The sequence below is a fragment of the Bacillus rossius genome, chromosome 2, assembly GCF_032445375.1.
Source record: "Bacillus rossius redtenbacheri isolate Brsri chromosome 2, Brsri_v3, whole genome shotgun sequence".
Taxonomy (NCBI): Eukaryota; Metazoa; Arthropoda; class Insecta; order Phasmatodea; family Bacillidae; genus Bacillus; species Bacillus rossius.
Window position 1 is genome coordinate 128,170,310 of NC_086331.1, and position 22,484 is coordinate 128,192,793.

Below are 22,484 nucleotides of genomic sequence, written 5' to 3' on the forward strand. Positions count from 1 at the left end.
ATTGAGCATTAAAATTTAACTAATTTTTTTAAAATACAATAGTTGCCTACAACTAATTTGATTTTACATTTTTTCATGCATTAAATATTTTTATCATAAAGATGCTTTTTTTTTAAATTAAATATGCTTACAGCTCAACACTAAGATTTAGAACAGGCACATAGCCCATAAAAATAAATGTTTTCGAATATATTTAGGTATTTTTTTAACCAACTTTCTGACCAAGGACAACACACACAGAAACAAGTCAGATTAAACTCCTGTATGAAATTTACTTTTACTGTATATTCCAGTATATTAGACAAGAATTTCATGCAAGTTTGAGAGCTTTAAGCTGGCAATCGTCTTGTGACAGTACTGCACAGTACTTTCACACGGAGTTGGCACCACCGGCTGCACTTGTGCTGCTGTTTCATGGAGTTTAATATGCAGCCGGGAAAAATGGATTGACAAGTTTTATCCACATTTGCAATCCTCTGCATCGCCAATGCTGCTGCTGTTCTGTGTCCACTACCCTTTGCTTTGTGATACGGTCTTATTTTTATGCCGCAAAACTTTACAGCAACACACTTGAAACTTATTTTCTACATTTTGTATATAAAACTACTAGTCAAGTCCCTTTCTGTCCCATCACAATAGTCAAGTCTTATATTCTTATCTGATAATGAGAAAACAAAGTATTTTTTATAGCTTTCCTACACATCATAATTAACTTGTGAAATGCCACATTAAAAATGTTTAGATCACATGTGGATACACATTCTATGCCCATGAACAAATGGCCTCATACCTTAATTACTGAAAAGCTGACCTGGTTGTGTATTCTGTGTCGCCCTACATGCCAGAAACCACAGTGTATTTTTCCCTTTTGGGATTTTTCCCAAGAAGGAAATGGTATGCACAGCACTGGTTTTGTTCCATTTAATCAGGGCTCATCCCGATTTACATCACCTTAATAGTTTGAAGAGAAATACAGGAAGTAGGTACATCAGTTAGTGAAGCCCTCTCTTATCCCTATACTACTTTAAATTAATATGCTCTCCAATATCATTTAAAATACATTAATCATTAGAAAGTAATAGCATTTTATTTATTTTAATAATATAGGTATATTTAGTTCTATGTTATCTAGATGTAATTGATAAAGCAATCAAAGCATAATGAAATCAATTGAAATACCACAGTTTATTATAACTTTTAGCTGCTAAACATTCTGCGTTAGGCTAAAATTCAAGAAGTTATATCTTACTACAGCCTATGCTATTGGCTGACAACTCATCTGGAAGACTTAGTGCCACTAAGAAACACTCAACCAAATCTGTATCGTTGCACGGGTTACTACATTGGGACGTCTCACAAGACAGTGGGTGACATCTGCCGGAGTAAACGTAGAACTTTGGAGTCCAGCCTGCAGGTCACTGAACCGGTCTCTAGTGATTGGGTAACCAGTTCCTATCTTGGCTCAGGGTTGTCAAGAGCCCTGAAGTACAATCATCAACGTGAAGCAGATGTGTATGTGCTTCAAGTGGAAACACTATGCATTATAGTACATATTTAAAATTTTTGTACTTTCACTTTATGTACTTAGGTACCATCAAAAGGTCTAACTAACCTATTCCTAGAAAAAAAAAATTAAAATGTTTACTTCTTTTTCCTTCAGATTTTAATCTCTTTTACACATGAACATTTTTTTTTTTTTAGAAATGCTGAAAATTTTTAGATTTTACACATTATGGAACACAAACATTGCCTGCACCTGCAAGGTTTAGCTGAAAAATCTAATTTCATTGTTGTTTCGCATTAAATATTTTATTATTTTATAACATGTAAGACAAGAGACAGTGGAAAAGATGGCAGAAAGTTTTGTTTGCTCATCTTTATTATATTGAAACTACCACAATTTTGGCCAATAATTTAGCCAGAATTCTCCCACCTGGTCTTTATTCAGTAAGTAAATGCATATTGCTGAATGTTTAAAGTATTTTAAACAGGTGGATATACAAAATAATAATTACAAAAGATATTTAAGCACAATTTCTCATAAATGTGTAGGTTTATTTAGATGACAAAATTTATTTCAAAATATATGTTTTTTTTGAGGTTCACATTGTGCACAAGATTAGCGCAACTTCATACTTAACACCAAAACTGTATGCTCTTTGGAAGTTATCGACTTGCTTTCTAAATCAGGAAACATATCAGAAATTACTAAATGCAATAGCAGTTAATGCATCACAGTTACAGGCCATGTCTCCACTGACTACTGAAGAGAACTTCAAGACCATAGTTAGTAAACACCAGTTATAATTTATGCATTAGTAAATGTAATAGACAACTCTGAGTCACCAGACTACGAAAATATTTAACTCTTCAAAATTTAGTTAATGATAAAGGCCCTTGGTATGTTTCATTTAACATAATTAAGATACAAGTTTCATACTACAAATAAATTCTCCAGAAGATAATGGAATTGATTAATGAGAGCTATTGCCAACATGTTTTGGAAGAAAAATATGACAGCAATGTATGAACAATGGAGCCAGAGCCGTAGAGTTAAGTAATTTCTTACTATCACTCTCAAATACCCTCAGTCACATGATAAGTCAGAATAAATTTTGTAGAATGTAAGCACTTGTCTTGCATGCACACATCCACTACATGTGCAAGTGATCACATTGATTTAGTAACATTGTGCTTTTGCATTTTGTAAAAGTTCTTACATCTAGTTTTTTTTTTTTTTATGAAAAACTATTAGATTTTAATGACTTCATAGTACATTTTATTTAAAGCTGCATGTATATTTTTTTCAACAAAAACACCTAGGAGGCAGATAATGTATTGCACTTGAAAACTCTTTGGTATCTTCAACAACTATATTCTGTAACTTTGTTGAATGTGAACCTGAAAAACTAAACTCTTCAACAGTGAATTAGTATGGCAACTACTTACACATGGCCTCTGGTGTGCAATACTGCCAACAAATTTTTATTCTTCTGTAATGTCCCAAAATTAAAAAGAACAATCATTTAAAAAAAAAAAAATTCATTTAAGCACTACTTAATTTTGGGGATTACCATCAATTATTTTACAAATCACACTTAGTCCAACACTAATTTATTAAAATATCATACGTATATGCAAATATTCCTTGCTTACAAAATTGAACAAATTGTAACAATTAATGTAAACATGGAAAGATAGTTAATTACAAAGATGACTAGAAATGCCACTGTCATGACAGTAGATATATCAATCTCTAAAACCTGTGGAATAAGTGACTGTCAGTTTATTCAAGTCAGGTATTCAGAGACAGAGAAAATGGGAAACAAATAAATTGGTGTAAACAGCCAAGGCTGCTCTCAAAAGTAGATACTTAGCAACTTGTTTGCTCTATTTAACTAAACGAGACATTTCACACACCAAGGATGCCTTGTTTGCAGCTGCCTTTCCATTTCATATTAAAATACAGCTTGCTAATAATTGCTTTCAGAATTAAAACCAATTGTTACAAATATTTTCCAGAGAAATTGAACATAGCTTTTAAAACAAGCTTATCAAAGATTCTCTATAATTTTTAGTGTCTTGTTACAAATTTTATTTTATAGGGAACACAAAATAATAGAACCAACTTTTAGTTTATCATTATTGTCAGTTATTTAAAAGATTGAGGGGATAAATTGATTATAGTGCACAACAGAACAGCAACATATCTAACTTCCAGATCTTAAAAAATTTAGTCTCACCACAACACTGCCAGTCACGAACTAATTCAAGTAATTAACAGTAATTATAAGAAAAGCATTTATCACACAAAATTGAAGCCATGGACTAATTTATAATATACTACTTTAAATAGTTTCATAATATATATTAAAATGTTAAAAGAAGCCACCACATAGATTTGCAATATAGAAGCAGAACTATATGGAGGATTAGAACAAAACACACACTACATCACTGTTAACAACAAGAGATCCTTGAGATGAAATGTCTGTGGCACAGCAGAACAGGATATACACACACGTAAATCAAGTTCTTTACACACATCAAAACAAAATACATAAAACTGACTAGTTTGTTACACTTAACAATAAATACAATAAATTAAATGGGATAGAATTTGGCCATTCTAGTTAGTATCTTTCCACTTTTCTTTTACTTGCAAATCAAATTCCCCTGCATCTTTCCTCTGTTGGCTGTTTCCCTCCTTTGGAACTCAAAAGATAACCAAAATCCAACCCATTAATGAATTCTAGATATACAATAAATTACAGCAAAAACACAAAGACAACTAAGGTAAAAGCTAGCTCTAGCTATAGTGCTGATTTTGCACCAACTCCATATGTCCTTCAGATCATCAACTGTCCCTTGTGTCTCCCACGCCATCATTTACGCTCCCCACACCTGACTGCTTTTCAAGTCCTCGTTCTATAATGTGGCTTGCATTCTGACTTTCTTCAACTACCCATTTAGACCTACAACTAGATGAAAAATCAATAAGTATTGAATCATTTCATTGGATAAATACAACCCATCAAATACATACACCTAAATGCATCGTGACACTAGACAGAAGCAATGAAGACACGCACTGCAAGATAAAAGCAGTAGCAACAGCACGGCGCTCCTAACCGTAAGTCCGACAGTGATGCGATACAGTATTTAGCATAGAGAAATTACATTATTTAACTGACCAAACTCACTTTTATGTCAAAATGTCCTTGTGCTCAAAGCATTACCGATCAGCCCATGGTACTCACTATTATGCAAGGAGAAAGGATCACAAATACTTTAGGTTGGGTACAATGGGGTGGATGGGTGGTAGGTAGGGAGTATGTAACCAGAATGGCCGCTCACAACGGAAGTAACAAACACTGACAAAATTCTAAAACAATATTCATAAAATTTGAATTTGTTACTTCAGTGAGCAGAGAATAAAATCTAAGTAACTGGTGCATTGTTTCGTGATCTGATAGAAACCTCTGATTAATGCTATCAGGTAAAATGTTCAGCTTGTAGAAGGCTTCCATCAGGCCAGTCTTCAGTGCATTCTATGATCATCACTCAATCTAAAGCTACACTTCAAGAACTTTTTAAGTTATTGCATCAATTACATATGAGGTACTGTAGATCAGAAACCCCCTGTCTCTTCTATAAAAGTTTATGGAATGCTTAGTCACAACATGTTTTCAGTTCTTCACTAGAACATTAGCTTCCAGTGTTGGGGAAACAAGGATACAGTGAACAGCACAATTCTGACCCTCATAAATAAAGTTTTACAACCTAGAACTACACGACATAAAGATACAGTCCTAGAAACAATCCAAAGACAATCAATTGCGGTCCACTTTCAGCTACGTTACATAACAGTCCACTTCAATCACCTGTGCATGCACACTGTAGCAATGTCCATGTTAAAGATGTAACCATTATTTGTTATTAGGCCAATGCATGCTGTTTTAAGACTTCCCATTACACAGTAGATATTTTGATATAGTAAACCCAATAGTTTGTGCTTCGACACAGCAGCCAACATCTTCGACTGCATTTATTCTTTTACGACTCTATTCTTCTAATAATGGACCGCAAATGAGTGGCCTTAATTCTAGTTAAAAAGGATAATTAATAGATAAGAAAGAGTATTTTAAAATGTGTAATCAAGCAAATCACTATTTAATATGAAGAATGAGTAAATATGAAAGTTAACAAATTCTGTTTTTTCCACATTTAGTAAATACCACTTCAGCAAAAATTGCATCCATTAAGAACACGTTCTATAAAGCTTCAAAAGTCATTTATACTGTAAATGTATACAGGCATCAATCACAATCTTGATAAATGCAGCAGCAATTTTCAAAAACATGTCTCCACAACCCAAAATATACTTTGACCACTCAGCAGGTCACAATGTAATTTGTCCTTGTGGATATCTATATAGCTTTCAGTGGAATAATGCACCATCATTTGAGTATCATACAAAACATTCCACTTTGCATTGCAGTCTCTATACTGGGGAGAAAATGCTACTTGCTGAAAAATCTAGAAACCACACATGTAATAGCTCCTGATTTTTCAGGTATTTTTTAAGACCGCCTGCAATGCTAACGGATCTTGTAAAAGCAATTACAGTATTACATCAAATTGGCATCAACATTAAAATGGCCTAATTGTTATAAATTTAATCAGGAATGTTCACAAGTAACACTAAAGTACATCTTTCTTCGTTGATTCATCAAGGGGCAAACAACATTGAAAATTGCATTCAGTTGACTGAACTTTATTTTATATTCTACATTTTTGTAGTAACTCCTATCAACAGCATGATAAAGTTTTTTATCAAAAAGATTTCTCTATATCCCTCCTAATCTCAGGCAAAGTATAATATATATATATATACACACACATTCTTTATATCTTTACAATTGTGACCATGAAAGATAAAAGTTCATCAAAATTTGGTATTCAAAAATTCTTGAATAGTTGCATGAGCCTGATGCTCTCTTCATGTGTGACCATAAGCACAATGCAATATTCCAACTGGTTTTTCAAACTAGTCAACTGCTCTCGCCAAATTCACATAAAATATATGGAGTGTGTGTAATTGAGCAGAAATTGGGAGAGCACTCGGGACGTCTGTTACGCCCGCACCAGTTGAGTAACCCACGGAGCTCCTCCAGTGAAAAACCACGAGAGGAACCTCATGCACTGTACTTATCAGTGACAAGCATCTAGCTCACAACTCCTAGAGAAAGGTAAACTACCTGATACTATAGAAAATTTAAGATGATCATGAGATACAAAATCTCATTTTCAAGATATTTAATTTTTGTATAGTATATTTCATCTTTCATTTAAACCATTTGCCCACTAGGAATGCATGTGTTAAATTTGATAAGTGTTCTTATAAAAATAAATTTCTTTCATGGAAGTTGACATATCAAGTTGGGCAGCATATTTACTTGGTTACCTGATTTATATCAATTATTTATATTAGTTACTTATTATGAATTATTGGTATTATCAGTGCAAGTCTGTGCGATTCCCTTAAAAGCTTTAAAAAGGGGGTGGGGGGAAATGAGGGATACAGTGCCTGAGATTACTGTCAAACACCGAACTCAACTGAAGATAATTAACTACTTAATGTGGACTAAATGAGGACACTACAGGCTGACCAGTTATTAACAAGGAATATGTATGTTAACTACTATTGATGCAATGTTTTAACTCCTACAGGATTGCAAAGAACAAAGAAAAATGTTACCCATAAAAAATTTAATAAAGCAAACTAATGAAATTGTGTATGAAAAAAATAAAATCAAACCACGAGAAAAAAATGCTAGTCTACCTAACTAAAGCATGTTAGTGCAAAACTGAAACCTAAAAGATCTTTACACACAAACGCCTTATACGGCACAAAAAAAAATTACAAGCTATTCTTCTTACGCATACAATATAAATTAAAATGTGACTTACATTAACTACCTACCAAACAAAATTGTGAAAACACCACCAGACTTCAAAACGTGAAGTTCTTGACTCAATTTTTGAAAATAATTAAATGAAAAATTAAATTAACACTATCAATACAACCGATTCATGCAAAATTTGACTAACTACAACTCTATAAAATTAATATATATATATATATATTTATCGATGTGACAAACATCTTTATAATGAAGGAAATATTTGTGACATCCAGGTCAACTATACAAATTCATTGTTTGAAAGTAAACTTAAAATAATTCTCATAAGATTTAGGGGATCTTTGTCAAAATATATAACACAAATATGGCAAATTTGCCATGAATAAACAGTTCCTTCAGGGAACACATGACTTGCACTAGTCTTGACTAGCTCAGAGTTTTGGCTGTTTTATTAAATACATTCAACTGTATGAATACCACAGTACACCTGGAAAGATTAACTTTTTAAAAGACTTCATTTGTCTCCGAGCAGGAATGAGCAGTGTAGCTTTGCAAATTACATACACTCTATATTCATTTGTTTACCTTTTTATTGTTAAGTACTAGCCTGTATCCAGCAATAGTTCTGGATATTATTTATCCTACTTTTTAAGTACACACATGAAGGGAGACAAATGCAGTCTTTAGAGTACTTCTGTAGCCTGACTAGCATGGTCACGAACAACCCCTACCAATATGGTGGTGGGTTTCAACACAGTTTCTTCAACATTTTATGTAGCTTTGCTCTTGTTGGTTTTAAAGGAAACCTGCAAAACACGGTTTCCCAGGGTATAACCATTCAGAGACTGGATTGCAACAACCGCTTCATCGTAGTTGGTCATGGTAACAAAGCCAAAGCCCTTGCACTTGTTGGTTTGCAAGTCACGAATGACTTTCACACTCTGCACTGCACCAAACGGCCCGAAAAGCTGCCACAAGACGTTTTCTTCTGTCTCAGGAGCCAGATTATAAACAAAGATGCACCAACCCGATCCATTCATAGCATTTCCTGGTAACATTGAGTTGGCTAGAAGGTCACCGGCTAAAGGAGAGTACCTACAAATTAAATGATAATACAAGTAAGACACTCAAAAGTGTACTCACAATCACTATACAGTTCAAAACAAAGCCACTCAATGTTGTTGAACACCTGTCATCAAACTAGACAAACACAAATAGTACAAGTCAATAGAAACAAACAATTCAGTAATATAACAGTCCTTACAAAACACTAAAGAACTCCTTGCCATGTACCTAAAGTGTAACATCTATAATTTTATTTTTAGTAGTATGGCTCTCACACCTAAACTCATTTGCCTCACTACTTTATAAATATATCGTGAGATAAATTCCAGTCGCAGAATCTGGAAATGGACTTCCAGAGAGCATGTGTTAAGTTAATACGTGTGTATCTCAGATGACCAAATACCAGACTATGTTTAACTTGCAGTAAATAATGGGGCAATGTTAAGGTGACAACTATGGATAGCCTAAAAGATAAAAAATAAAAAAAATAAACCTAAGTTAAAAAACTAATTGAACGAAATGTGGATGGCATGCTTGAGTAACATAGAAATAGCTAAACAAACATCAAATAAAAACAGCAGTTTAATATCACTGTAGAAACTCGATAATACTGACCTCTGTAAGCCTTTGTTTATGGCTAGCATGGTCTTGCCAGTGCTAAAACAAAATACACAAACAAACATAAGAAAATTAAACAGCAATTTTATTAATGTGAAGCTGAGAAGGTAAATCTAAATTAAACAGGAAATCATTTAAATATTGATTTCAGAATAAGAAAAGCTAGAAACATAACATTGGGTTTTATTTGAAAATACAAAATTATAAATGCAGATGACATTGCCTAAAATACAAGAAATAATTAAAATGCAGACTTGCAGCCACACTAAACTTGAACAATTAACAAGCAAATATTAAAGTCACTCTGATTGGAAGATAATCAGTTTTGAAATTAATCTAGCTAAGCAACACTGATAATAACATGATTACATTAAGTATAATCATAAATTTAGTCGACTTATCTTCTTTCTTCATATTGTCTAAAATAATGTTAGCCATAACCTTACACACAAATAAATAAACAGTGATCAAATCAACAAATAAATAAAACTGTACACCACAATCTTTACTCCCCAGTTTTGAAAAAAAAAAGTATGATAGAAAAAAAGCTGTAACAGGATTTAAACTGCATATCTATGCAACATAACAGTTGAAGCCAAGCAAGACTGCTACGACAAAAAACAAGCAAGGTGCATGCCACTAGAAATAAAGCTCAAGCTATGTCTTGAAATAACCAAGCTCTACCATGACATCAAACTGATACCAACTTAATTAATCCAGTAAAATTTTGAGATCTTCAAGATTTGTAGGTGTGAACTCAGGGGTCATTTCATGCACGAAGAAACAAAATTGGAAAAAAAGAAGAAACAGATTTCAATGAAACAAATATGGAGCAAATGACAGTGAGTTAAAGAGAGTGTGTGGCACTGTTCACATGCCACCACTCCTACTTACCAGTCTCTGAGATCTGGCCACAGCGGCAGTCCGTAAGGGCTGCTTGGTGGAAGGGCAGCCCAATGTAGCAAATACAATCAATTGATAGTGAAAACAAAGACTTACTACTGACTTCAACAACTAGTCACTTAGTACGTACACCAACTAAAACTCCAAGTCTCCTAACAATGTCAGGTGCATAGGTCAACTTCTGAATAAACTACCTTATTACAGCTGTAGGAAAAAATATATATACCACAGAACTAAAAGCATTTGTATCTGGTCATACCTTTCCACACAAACGAGTGAGTTTACTCAAGAGTTTAAAGCACAGAAGGAAAATAAAACAAAACCAATGTTACAAAAGAAAATGGATAGAAAAGAAAAATGGAAAAGTACAAAGAAACCATGACAAGTTGACTGCAACTGGGAAAGTCAAGTACCTGGATAGTGGTGACAGTGGAATGTACCTGAAGCGGCCCGTCGGGTGGTGAATCGGTCCACCAAATCTTCGAGCCTGCGGTGCCAAGTATGCTGCTATCGGTGGAATTGCTTTGTTATTGTTGCTTGGATTGTTAGCAAATTTTACCGTGATGGGCTCCGTGGAACCTTTAGGAATGGTGCCATTCAGCTCCTGTATAGCTCTTTCCGCTTCGATGCGCTGGTCAAATCTAATGAATCCTACGCCTTTCGACAAACCTGCAATGCAGCAATAAAAACATTACAACACAGCAAATGTTTAAAATACAGGAACAAGCTTGGCCAACAGAGGAAAAGGAAATGTTATAATTGTTACATCACTTGCCATGTTCGAGAACTGCCTGCCCGTCAAAATGCTCACTTAAAAACAAATTGAGGCTATGTCCATTCTCTAACCGACTATTGCACAAAAAACAAGGAGCGAGCTAAGCCATTCAGCATGAACACCAGGCAAGAAACCAGTCACAATGCATGCCTCTAGTGGCCAAGCTCATTTTATGATTTTCAGAAATTATGTAGTGCTTGTAATTACCACATTATCGCAAAAAAATACACTCTCAATTTTAATATACAAGCAGGCCACATCTAAATAAATACCTTCCCCAAGTCATGTTTACAGTGCACTATAATTTCACGTTAATACATATTTAACATGTACTTCATGCCATACCGATTGCTCGACACAGAAGTTATGACTAATTTTCTCTCGGTGACAGTTTCATTTAACAACAAATATTAAGCAATTAAAAAAAATTAAAAATCACTTAATATCTCAAGAATATGTACATATGAAAATCACCAATTTTATGATTATAAAATATACATTTTTTCAGCAACTTCATACAAAAACAATTTTTTTTGTAATATTTATTATTCTTACGATTCCATTTCTAGAATTTACTGTATAAACCTATGACTTTTTATGTTGATTTTAAATACAAAATCAAAATATATGTGTATGCACATGCACATGCATGCAATGTGTAAGCATGCACATTGTGTAAGCATGCATGTTATGTGCACACATGTGTATTGTGTGCATTGTGCACATGTGTGCACATACAGATTGTGTGCATGTGTGCACATATGCATTCTGTGCGCACGTGCATATTGTGTGCACATGTGCGTGTCCGCATGTGTGTTTTGTGTGTGTGTATTTTGTGCACGTGTGTACGTTGCCATGTGGGCATGTGTGTGCACGTGTGCATGTATGTGTGTGTGTGTGGGTGTGTGTGTGTGTGAAGGATAGAACTGCCAGCATAAAAATCATGATAGATCACCTAATTCCCATTTGAAATCTTATCAAATTTATATAAAAAAATTAAGTATACTAATTTCCTATATTTATAGTACTCATAAATGTTACATATTTTTTAATTAATATTTTTAACATTAATGCTATTTTAAAATTTTTTTTATTAACATAAGTTTTATGTATGGAAAAACCTATACAAAACACTCTTCTGGCGGCTCAATGTTTGTTACTCTTTATTAAGTGCTTGTCTGTCTCAATACCATGGTAAAAAGTTCCTTGCTTGTCTGCAAATGACTTATTTTGAAAACACAAAACAATCTATGTAGCAATGAATTAGAGATAGTGAAAAGGCACCATATTGATTGTACAACAGCATTCCACACAATATTTAATGAAAATAATAGCATTGTTCTGTATTCTGCTTTTAATTCGAACAATGTTAATATTTCATAAATGCAAGCCAACCTGGAAAACTTTTATAAGAAATAGGTAATTCCAATCATGTATAGCCATATAACTGTGCACTGTAAGAGTGTTTAAGTAGCTGTCTGAGTTATGAAACTTTCAAATGCTATGTTAACTTTGTAAACAGCTTTTAAGCAAATGGACAGTACCTAACTTCAGCATTGCACTGCAATTTTTTTCATAACTAGTTAACTGAAAACTGACATATTAGTTTTTTTATAAGCTGTTATAACTAATTTCTTAAACACTACTGCAATAAAAAAATTTATATTTAATACATGGTACTAGAACTGTCACAAAAAAATAAAGTACTGTAGTGTATATATTTCTTGCTGCACAAGATGAGACATTTTATAAGCATGTGGCATTGTAGCGTTCTAGAAATTAAATAAATTGAAAGTGCAAAGTAAAATACACATAATAAACACAAATTTGAATACACAAATAATTGCCAACCAATCTGTTACTTGTGATGCCTTTTACCAACTCTCAACTCATGGCGAGGCCTGGTGTTCACACAATGCTGTGGCAAGCTTTTCTCTGTCTCTCACATGGCAAGTGACCTTAACCAACTGTTCACACACCTGCTCACCCTTGCCTTTCGGCTCACACGTCAGGAATGTACTAAGCTCTATCACATATCAAACACAACTCACACCTCGTTAGTAGCTTTATGTCAAAAGTTCAGTTAAATTAAAAATAAACAGAAGCCAAGGGAATGCAAAACATGGCGGCTACTTGTGGTTTTGCAACCCACTTTAATCTGCCTATTGGATAGACACATTTTAATGCAGGCAACTTAACTATCTACTATAAATTAAGTAATAATCATCTGAGTTCTCTTTTCTTTTCAACATTACGTGCATTAAGAAACTTCTATTTCATTTTAAGCTGTAATTAACTTTAAATACATTTTAAAATTATTGGATATTAGAGCAGTGGTCTCCAAGTGCTGTTTGCTTAATTTCGCACAACAAAACCAGCAATCTGTCCAACGGTTTGTTGAACCCACAAAAGAAAAAAGAAAAGAAAAATAAAAATACAGATTTTTGAAACGCTATTGAAGACCACTATTCTAAGGAAGGCAGACTCCTAATTGTAGAAACAAACAGATTCACTCACGTACAGGGTATACTGTCTCCAGCTCCACTGACAAATTGGCGGACTAGGAAAGAGAAAACCAAAATATAAACATGTTCGAAAGTTCCTCAATGAATTTACAAGAACATCACAGCACAGCTTGTTTCCTTTCCAAACCACCATTTTTATTCAACATAAGCCTTCCAATGTGATAAGCAAATTAAATTTAAGTACATTCACTGTTTAGAGTCTGTGTAGTTTCCCTTGATTCAGTTACCAACACAATATAACATGGTCACTGCAAGTTCATTAACAATCAACTTAAGCTTTCGGCAGACACCAGACCTCGCCATTCACATACAATTTTCCACTTTTCCTTCGAGTCAAAAGATGCCACAATTATGCATGCTACTTTGTTAATGTTGTAGTGAAAGATGTGTATAATTAATTGTATGCAGCATAAAATACTGTAAATTTAAATTATTTTGTTAGTTATGTGCCTGCACCTACATCTCATGCAAAAAAAACCCTTACGCCAGTTAACAAGTACCTTCTTTTAACAAAGTTTAAGAAAAAAATTGTAATTTACAAGTGTTTGTTAAATTGCAATGCATGATACACTTTATGTACATTGCATATTCAATAACTTGATGAAAAAATGTTTGCTATAATGTTCAGTATCACGCAACTGTCTTATAAAAAGGACTGTTTGTTTAAATGACAAAGCACACATGAGCAAGCACAGCGGACAATATGGAAAATGCCTGCCCTAGTTATACAATTTTATACATAGAAATTTTAGAAGAATATTAAAGGAACTGTTATCCAGCTTTCACACAGAGTTTTGACTTTTCTGTAGTCAGTTTATGTATGAATGAAGAGTAATGTGTTGGTATAAGTCCATACACATGTTAGTCAATATCAGATTTTTTTAATGTGGATTTTAATGTCTTGAAATGGGCTAATTGCTTGGTAAAGTCGATTTAGGACAAGACTGATAGTGGGTACGACGGGATGTAAAACATACGTAGGTATATAATGTATTTGGATTTGAAAATAAAAAAAACCTGAGAATTATCATCTTATAGGCAGAAAAACATTTGTTAACATTACAATTAGTAGCCTGGCTCAGGTCCTAAAGAAGGTATACTCCTTAAGAGGGTAGCTGAGAAATATGTAGAGTAGCAAAAAATACAAAAAAATATTGCAAAATTAATTTTTTCAGAAATCAATTTTCATGAATGAATGCATGCAAGTGCCAAACAAGCAATGGCTAAGACACACTTCTGACACTGAAAAAAATAGTTGCCTCAAATGTGTGCACTAGTGAAATCTCATTTCAATGTACCTGAAAAACCCAACATTTTTGGTTCTTTATAATCAAAGTAACAGACTGAACTTATATGGATTAGAAAATATATACTTTAAGTGAGAAATATTTTTAAGTGATATACTTTGTAATGAGGTTTCACTGTATGAATGTCCCTAAACAATGACTGATTACTGAAGGACAGTCTAAATCTACATAACACCACTTGCCATCAGTTTAAGACTAAGAAATCACATACAAACATTCAGGAGAATTTGAAAGTTTGAAAGCCATGCAACAAAACCTGTAGCCCATGCAGCCATATAGGCACTAAGTTTAAACAATTTGGGAGTTCTCATTGAATCCAGGCAAATGTAAGTTGATGATGGCCGGTATGACCGACGTAAAAGAATCTACTATCATTTCTAAGAATACTGCTTATACATCACCCATTAGAAACAAAGATTTCATAACGATTAGCTAAGACTGGTGGACACTTAAAAAAATGCCGGCAGCTATGACTTTAAAGTGTTGTATTTTTTTTCGTTGCTAAATTCCAGCATTTAGAGCTGGTAGGGTATCTCATGTTTACCCCTCATGAATAAATGTAAAACAGGCCTTGAAAAAGGGCATGGTTGGAATACAATAGAAAAATTGGATCTGTACATATTTATTTACTCATATAAGCACTCTTATAGAAATGCCCTGTGTTCACGCACTTTCGTAAAAAGTATCTATTAATATATATGTATTTTGTGCATGTATTTATACGAATGTATGCATAAATTATGTCCACATATATAACTTTGTATGCATTTCCATTTAAAAAATCATACATACATACATACAAGATGGTGACAAAGTTAACTAAACAAAGGAGCTGATATATTTTGTCAACCTGGGGTTGACAATACACATGGAGTTGTGAGGATGCCAAAACTGCACAAATATAAAGCACGCGCACTCACAGCATTGAGCAGTGGTAGTCATCGCAAGGCAACCATTGGTATTCCTTGTGACTCGTCATGATCCAAGATGCTTCAAAGTGCAACGCGCCCAGTTCACATCTCGTATAAAGGCTAATAACCATTAAAATAACTCCAGGTATCAGCTCCTTCATTTATTCCTCTTTTGCACTACTCACCTTGTATTTTATATACACGCTCACATGCATGCACACGTAATAGCACACACACTCATGCATGCATGCATGCATGCATGCATGTACACACACACACACACTACAGTACCTACACAAGAATAAGAATGAATGATTTCAGGTAGTTTCAAAATATTTTACATAGTATGTGACAAATAAAACATCAATAAACCTTTGCCAAATAGGCTTCTCTGTAGAGTAAATTGCATCCATAAGTAAGGGGCCTTTCAATGGTGCATGAGTGTACATGCAAGGAACATTTACTAGAATGTTACACAAGGTTTCTTTGCAAGCTTAAGAGCATAAAAAATTAATTTTTTTCTTTCTTTTGAATATTATGTTGAAATCCAAATTGTTTATGTTCGTTTACTGCTGCTATTTGAGTTAATGCTTAGCTCTATCACACCATTCATTTTAGTAACATGAACAATAATTGCAGTATAATTGAAGAAAATAAACATTTATCACCCTTAAATGCAATAAAATATGTGGACACAAGAATCGCACATAAACTCTGTATCGGCAGCCATGATGGTTTTGTCCAAAATTTATTGATAAATATACGACAAAAGATGAGTAAATGAGAAACTTGGTGTATAGGAATGCATGCATTACTTTTTATAATTATACCATAGAAAAATTGTATGCAGAAACAGGGCAGTCTAGCTGTGTCTCCCTATCTGTGACTGCACCAAAATGCTAGTGAAAAATAAAAATCCATTAAGTGTATTCGAAGATAGATACACCAGTCCCTCGAAGTAATGACGCCTATAAATTATAGCATGATTTGAAGAAGTGCAGTTGTAGATTCAAAGTAGCGCGGTCGTAGGTTCAAAGTAGTGTGGTAAGAGATTCAAAGTAGCACTGTCATAGATTCAAAGTAGCACGATCATAGATTCAAAGTAGCACGATCATAGATTCAAAGTAGCACGATCATAGATTCAAAGTAGCATGGTCATAGATTAAAAGTAGCGCTGTTTTCTTTTAAGTGAATTATTATTTTTGAGCAAACACAATGACAATAGCATGTGTGTAGCATTAAATACAATGTAACAAATTAATAATGTGCTGTATCAACAAACAATATTTTGTCTTTCCTTAATAGCTTTTCGCTTTCTTCGTTGCGTATTAAAATGTGACAATGCGCGTGTGTTAAGTGTTCATCTCTGGGGAGTAAAGCTGGAAGTTTACAGGGCTAGTTTACATCGTGCCAACTAGGATGTACTAGTGGCAAATCATGGCAGACAACAGTCAGGAATTGCGTTAACAAGTTAAATAACCTTTCTAATAATAATAATAATAATAATAATAATAATGCTTTTTAAATTCTTATTATCACTGAAATATAGCTTCTATATTAACAACATTATTATTTTGTAACTCAGAAATGTTAGCACCTACTTAGGAATTCCATGCCCGTGGTACGTGAATTTTTTAAATTTAATTTTAACGTGTTTAGTCTCAAATGTTATTCAACATTTGTACTGTAAAATAATTTTAAGGGGCATAGTGTTTCCTTTAAAATGGTAGTCAGCAGGCACACTTACCTGATTGTAAAACAAATTACTTTGATTAAAATACTCTCTTATGGGAAAAATGTATTTGATTAGCACTCTTCTTGGAATGAATTAGAGCATTACTTTGAGGGCATGTGTACTAAACTATGACAGTTCAAGAGTTCTGGTTAAGTATGCTAAAGAAATGTTAAAGTTTAAATATGGTTCATGAAAGAGGTTAAGAATGTCAACAATTCTTACAAAGCCTTAGGTTAAGGGTTTTTGTTTGGATTTTAAGTATGTACATTTTGGTTGTTACAAAGTAAAATACGAGAGTGCTAGAAAACTATTTAATCTAGTTCTTACATCACACAACCCAAAAAAATTTTTTCTTCTCTTTATTAAAGGCATAAATGTAGACGTCTTGCATTCAAGCAATATACAATAGATGGATTTTATAGGTCACACAATAGGGAAAGCCATGTTATTGGTCCCCTGTATTCGACCGACTTTCCTGCAGTACTTGCTTGCCATTTCACAGCATACACTCACTTTCATCACTCATGTCCACAGATGGTATGTCCCTTATATTTCAAAGGAAATAACTTGGAAGGGAAGCCATATTGGGTGTATGGTTACCTAATTTGTCATATATATTATAAAATACAATCTGTAATCAATGCCTACATATTGTTATGCAAAGTGTACATGTATACAGAATGTGTCTGAAATACAAGTCAAAATTTTCATGGCAGACACAGTACACATACAGAAGGCAGATGTTTCTTTGAATATATGTCCCTAATTGCTTATAAAACTGGTAACAGATAAACTGGATCCATTTTATGTGGAATGCAACATCAACAAAGATACAACTTAACATATTTATGTTGTGTTATGTTCCATGCACAAAATCGCTGATATGGCATTCCACATAGCAGGGACTCAATATATTTTATTACACACTGTGAAATCTCTAGCGATTAACAGAAGCATTTAGAGATTTATGTTCCTTAACACTTGTGCCTCCTCTCCATATTCTTCAAATTTACTCAATAGCTTTGACATTAATTATTTTAGATGTATAATGTAAGTATATAATTATATATTTATCTATATGGATATACGGTGTGTTAATTTGTTATACATTTGTAGCTACAGATTCCTCTCAACAAAAAAAAAAGTAAATTTTAATGACTTATGCCTCTAAGTGATTATTAAATGAACTATGCACCTTAAAAAATCAAATTTCTAAACATAAGTGATTAAATATAGCATAAAATTCATGAGACAAAATGAAAAAAAAAAATCCTAGGCTTGTTTAGCATTTTTGCAAACACAATTTAACTGTAGTCAGTAATATCATTCTCTTTCGGAGTAAAAATATGGGTTATTAGACCATTATTGCTTACAGGTAGCAACTCTGAGATTTAAGATTATCAATGAACACAAACATCAACACAAAATGTTGCCTTGGTATAAAACCTTTGAAGGTTTAGTGGTTCTCATAGAAACTACATTTAGTTTCATATGCTTTTAGTAATGTCTACAAGATATGCAACCAGTATTGCTGTGTTACATGATCCTGTAGCTCACGCCTAGGTGGTAGCATTATGAAACACAACACGCTTGACACTTGTACACAGTAACTTGTCACTGCACGTACCTTTAAAGGTGTTCAAAATGGTTCCTTGTAGCCTTGATGCAAATTTAACACCTAAATAACATTGAGTGCATTAAAGACCTTCCTTAACTCCCTGTCCAGGATTTTTTTTTCATCTCATTTAGTCTCTTGATTTAAACACAATTATATTTGTTAATTTGATTTTCAAGGGCACATACCTCTCATATAAATCAATTTATGACTTTTATCATATTAGTTTTTTGAAGTATCTGTACCGGGTAGTTATAAGTGATATCACTATCATAAACAATCCTGTGCATTTTATGGTGCAGAAGTAACAACTATCTCCACTATTAGAAAAGTTGTTTCCTATGGCTACACTGCTTTATTTTACGAGTATGATTTTGAGAGTTTAAAACTTAGAAAATAATTCAGAAATATTTTGTCCAGTTCTTTTTTAAAACAGTTGGTAGTACTCTATTTATTTAATTTTTTTTATGGTTTTGGTCAGTTTGAAAAAATAACTCTTAAGTCCTGCCTTATGTTTTTGCCTTTTCTTATGAAATAAATTTATATCTACATTTTCCTGAAATATATTTTTGTATTCTTAATTACATTAAATAAATAAAAAAGAATTTTTCTACCAGTCAGATGTTAAGTAGTTTAACATGGGTGTTGTATATTGTCATTGAAGAGCAACGTGTTGGGCGGATGATGTCACAAGCTAGCTGTTTGAGCGAATCTGGCGGTGTGTCCGATGCAACAATACTAAACTTAAAGCAAGCCTTGCAGACATAGTTGACAGTAGAATACCCAGCTAGAAAATTTTAAAGGAAAAGATTGCTATGTGTGTTTTGCATATGCGACGTTAACTTAATAGTGAAAAGTGGTTGGCAAATTTTTTTAGAGATGAGACTGCTTGGTAAATGTTTGTAAATGACCAAAGCAATTTGACTTTTACATCCGACCGTGGTTTTTAGTATGTACTCATGATTTTGCTCAAGAGAAACAATGTTGGTTTTGAAAGTACACTTGGTGTAGGTGACATCCTCTGTATGTACGGTCTAAATTATATATATAAATATAGGAAGGCACAAACCCTGTATTTCACGAAGTTGGTATTTGGTAGAGATAAACTGCAAACTAGCTTTTTTTTTTTTTTGCTACGCGATTACTGTTTGTGATATGCTGGTATATTTCACTGAATGGTTGTAGACTTTACCCCCTTTAAGTAACGTGTTTTTATGACTGTGCGAAAGCTCCGTAAAATTTTTTAAATGAAATATTAAAACTGTAGTTCAACTTCAAAAATTATTTGGTTGCATGTTACGGACACTAGACTTTGAAAGAGCGAACAGTCGTGGGATTGGCAGCGCTTATAAACCGGGATTCGTGGTTTAAAAATTTTGTGTATTGGGCCAGAAAACTGGGATGACTTGAAATTATTTTATACGTGTTAAAGAACTTTTCTACAAACTGCGTAGTTTGCGGTTCCGACCTCAAGGTCACAGCTGAGTTGCAGCAGTTGGGCAGCACTCAGGAGCAGTCAGCTTGTTTGAAAACTACGTACGCTTTATGAATTTTTATTTAATTTTTTATTTTGTTGGTGAATCATCTATTCTAGAGAGTTAATTTTTTTGGATACTAAAAATAAGGCAGATAATTAGTTAACATAAGTATTATCTTGACTATTTATATTAACTTTATAATCTTTCATCAGTATTTGTTGAATTTAAATTTTTTTTAGCAAAACCATGTTTAGAGAAACTATGCATTTTTATAACACTGCCCTATGATTTTAATTGGCAAGATATTTTCTCTGGGTAGCTGTAATTTATTTTTTAGTTTGCATTTACCGGGAAATTGATATATTCTGGTCCTTTTGCACAATCAAGTGTTGTGTTAGATAGAGCTTGTATTCGAAGTAGTAAAACCCAATTAATTATCAATTTAAATTTTGTTTGTCTAGCTACTTTTTATGCTTTTAAAATTTAACATTTATTGAAGAGCTTCATTGGGGTTTCCACACTTGTACTTCAATCAAATTCCCTTAGTTTTGCCTTTTCCCCCTGCCTCATCAGTCTATAGATATATTGCAATACACATTTTCAAAACACATTTCAAAAAACATACATAACATGTAGAACTGACTAAAATATTTTACTACACTGAAAGAAAGGAATATATTTGTTTCATTAATCTTTTAAACAATACATTTTTGATTGTAAATAAATACATTTGGCTGTGCTTCAAACTAATACAATTTTTTCTATCACTAACGTTTAATTAATGAAAGTTATATGGGTTTCACTAAGTGTGCCTTCAGTAAGGTGTTGGGATAGTGCTCCATTTTGCAAGGTGAGAAGCTTTAGCATCTGTCACACACAAGTTTTATACAAATTTATGTTTAAATACATGTCTAGGTACAATATCTTATTAAATTTGTGCATCATGCAGGCTTTAACCAGTTTATTCATAAAAAATATAATTTGAACAAATTTTTTATTTTGAATTCACAAATATTGCTGAATCAAGTTCCCAAATTAGGGAACTTAAAAATTCTTTTCAATTTTATAAATTCCCATTGGCCTATTTAAGTATGAACATGCCAAGGACAAAAATTAAGGAGAGAAAAGTATATAAGTGGATTAACAATAAGGCATGTGTGTTAACTCATGCACCAAGGATTTCATAATGTTCAAGAAGTTTTACACAGAAAATTTTAGTATTTAATGTTTGGATAAATTATATCTCCTATAATATTTTAGTTATTTACTTTTACTGTTTCTCAGTTACAGCTATAAAACAAAAGTTTCAAAAATGATAAACTTAAACAACCACTCACGACATCATGATTAATTGAATAGATTAAAATCATGATTTACTTGACAAACTTAAAAGAAATGACACCCCCCACATACCGTCATATTTTAAAAAAATAATCCTACAAAATTTCCACAAGGATTTTCATTTTTGATTATGTGCTGTAATCTTTTAGTATAATGTTGCCATGTTAAATGAAGGTACTGGTAATGTGGTGCACCACATTTCAATTTGGTTCTGATACTTTTTGCTTGTTGATTTTGCGACAGCAATGGCAGTGTATTCTAAGCAAGCAGTAAAGCAAGCCAATCCTCTGCATTTTTAGTTTTTCAGTATTTTTGAATAATTGTGGTGAGGAAAAGACCGCCTCAGTGGGCCTAGACATTGCGGGATCTTACTGGGCAGGACCTTGGGTGTATGGAATAGCCCCCATAGAGACGGGGAGTTTTTAGTCCCTCGCCCGGCAAATTTGAAAAACTAACTCTTCAAAACATTTCGAATCCAGCCTGCCACTTAAATTTAGACAATTGTTTTGCTAATACATCTTAAGAAATCTTTTTAGTAGTATTAAAATAGGAATAAATTATGTTAATGTTATATTATCATATACAGGATTTCCAATTAAACGACAAACATTTGATTTAACGGTGTGTGATGTGAGTGGTCGATGCTGCCCCTGGACAATTGCGAGACTTGCCCAGCCCTGCCTCTAGTTCCTTCTTTCCTATCATTTGACTTGGGAAGGCACTCAATTGTACAAATGGTGGTTGCAAAGCAAACATGCACATACATTTTACTGCAAGTCTTAGG

At 33.3% G+C, this 22,484-nt stretch overlaps 1 protein-coding gene across 12 annotated transcripts in view; it reads right to left on the reverse strand.

The window, feature by feature from the left end:
• Window positions 1-1,337: 1,337 nt before the first annotated feature.
• LOC134529816 (ELAV-like protein 1) overlaps window positions 1,338-22,484 on the reverse strand; it is a 364,764-nt gene continuing 343,617 nt past the window's right edge. For 6 of the 12 annotated variants that reach the window (XM_063364295.1, XM_063364290.1, XM_063364284.1 and 3 more), the window contains 4 exons: window positions 13,310-13,348; window positions 10,427-10,682; window positions 9,108-9,149; window positions 1,338-8,522 (listed from right to left, as the gene is read on the reverse strand). In XM_063364295.1, the coding sequence (XP_063220365.1) occupies window positions 8,198-8,522; window positions 9,108-9,149; window positions 10,427-10,682; window positions 13,310-13,348 (662 nt within the window). In that variant the 3' untranslated portion in view covers window positions 1,338-8,197. The remainder of the gene's footprint in view (window positions 8,523-9,107; window positions 9,150-10,426; window positions 10,683-13,309; window positions 13,349-22,484) is intronic. The other 6 variants (XM_063364286.1, XM_063364297.1, XM_063364288.1 and 3 more) reach the window with 4 other exon arrangements.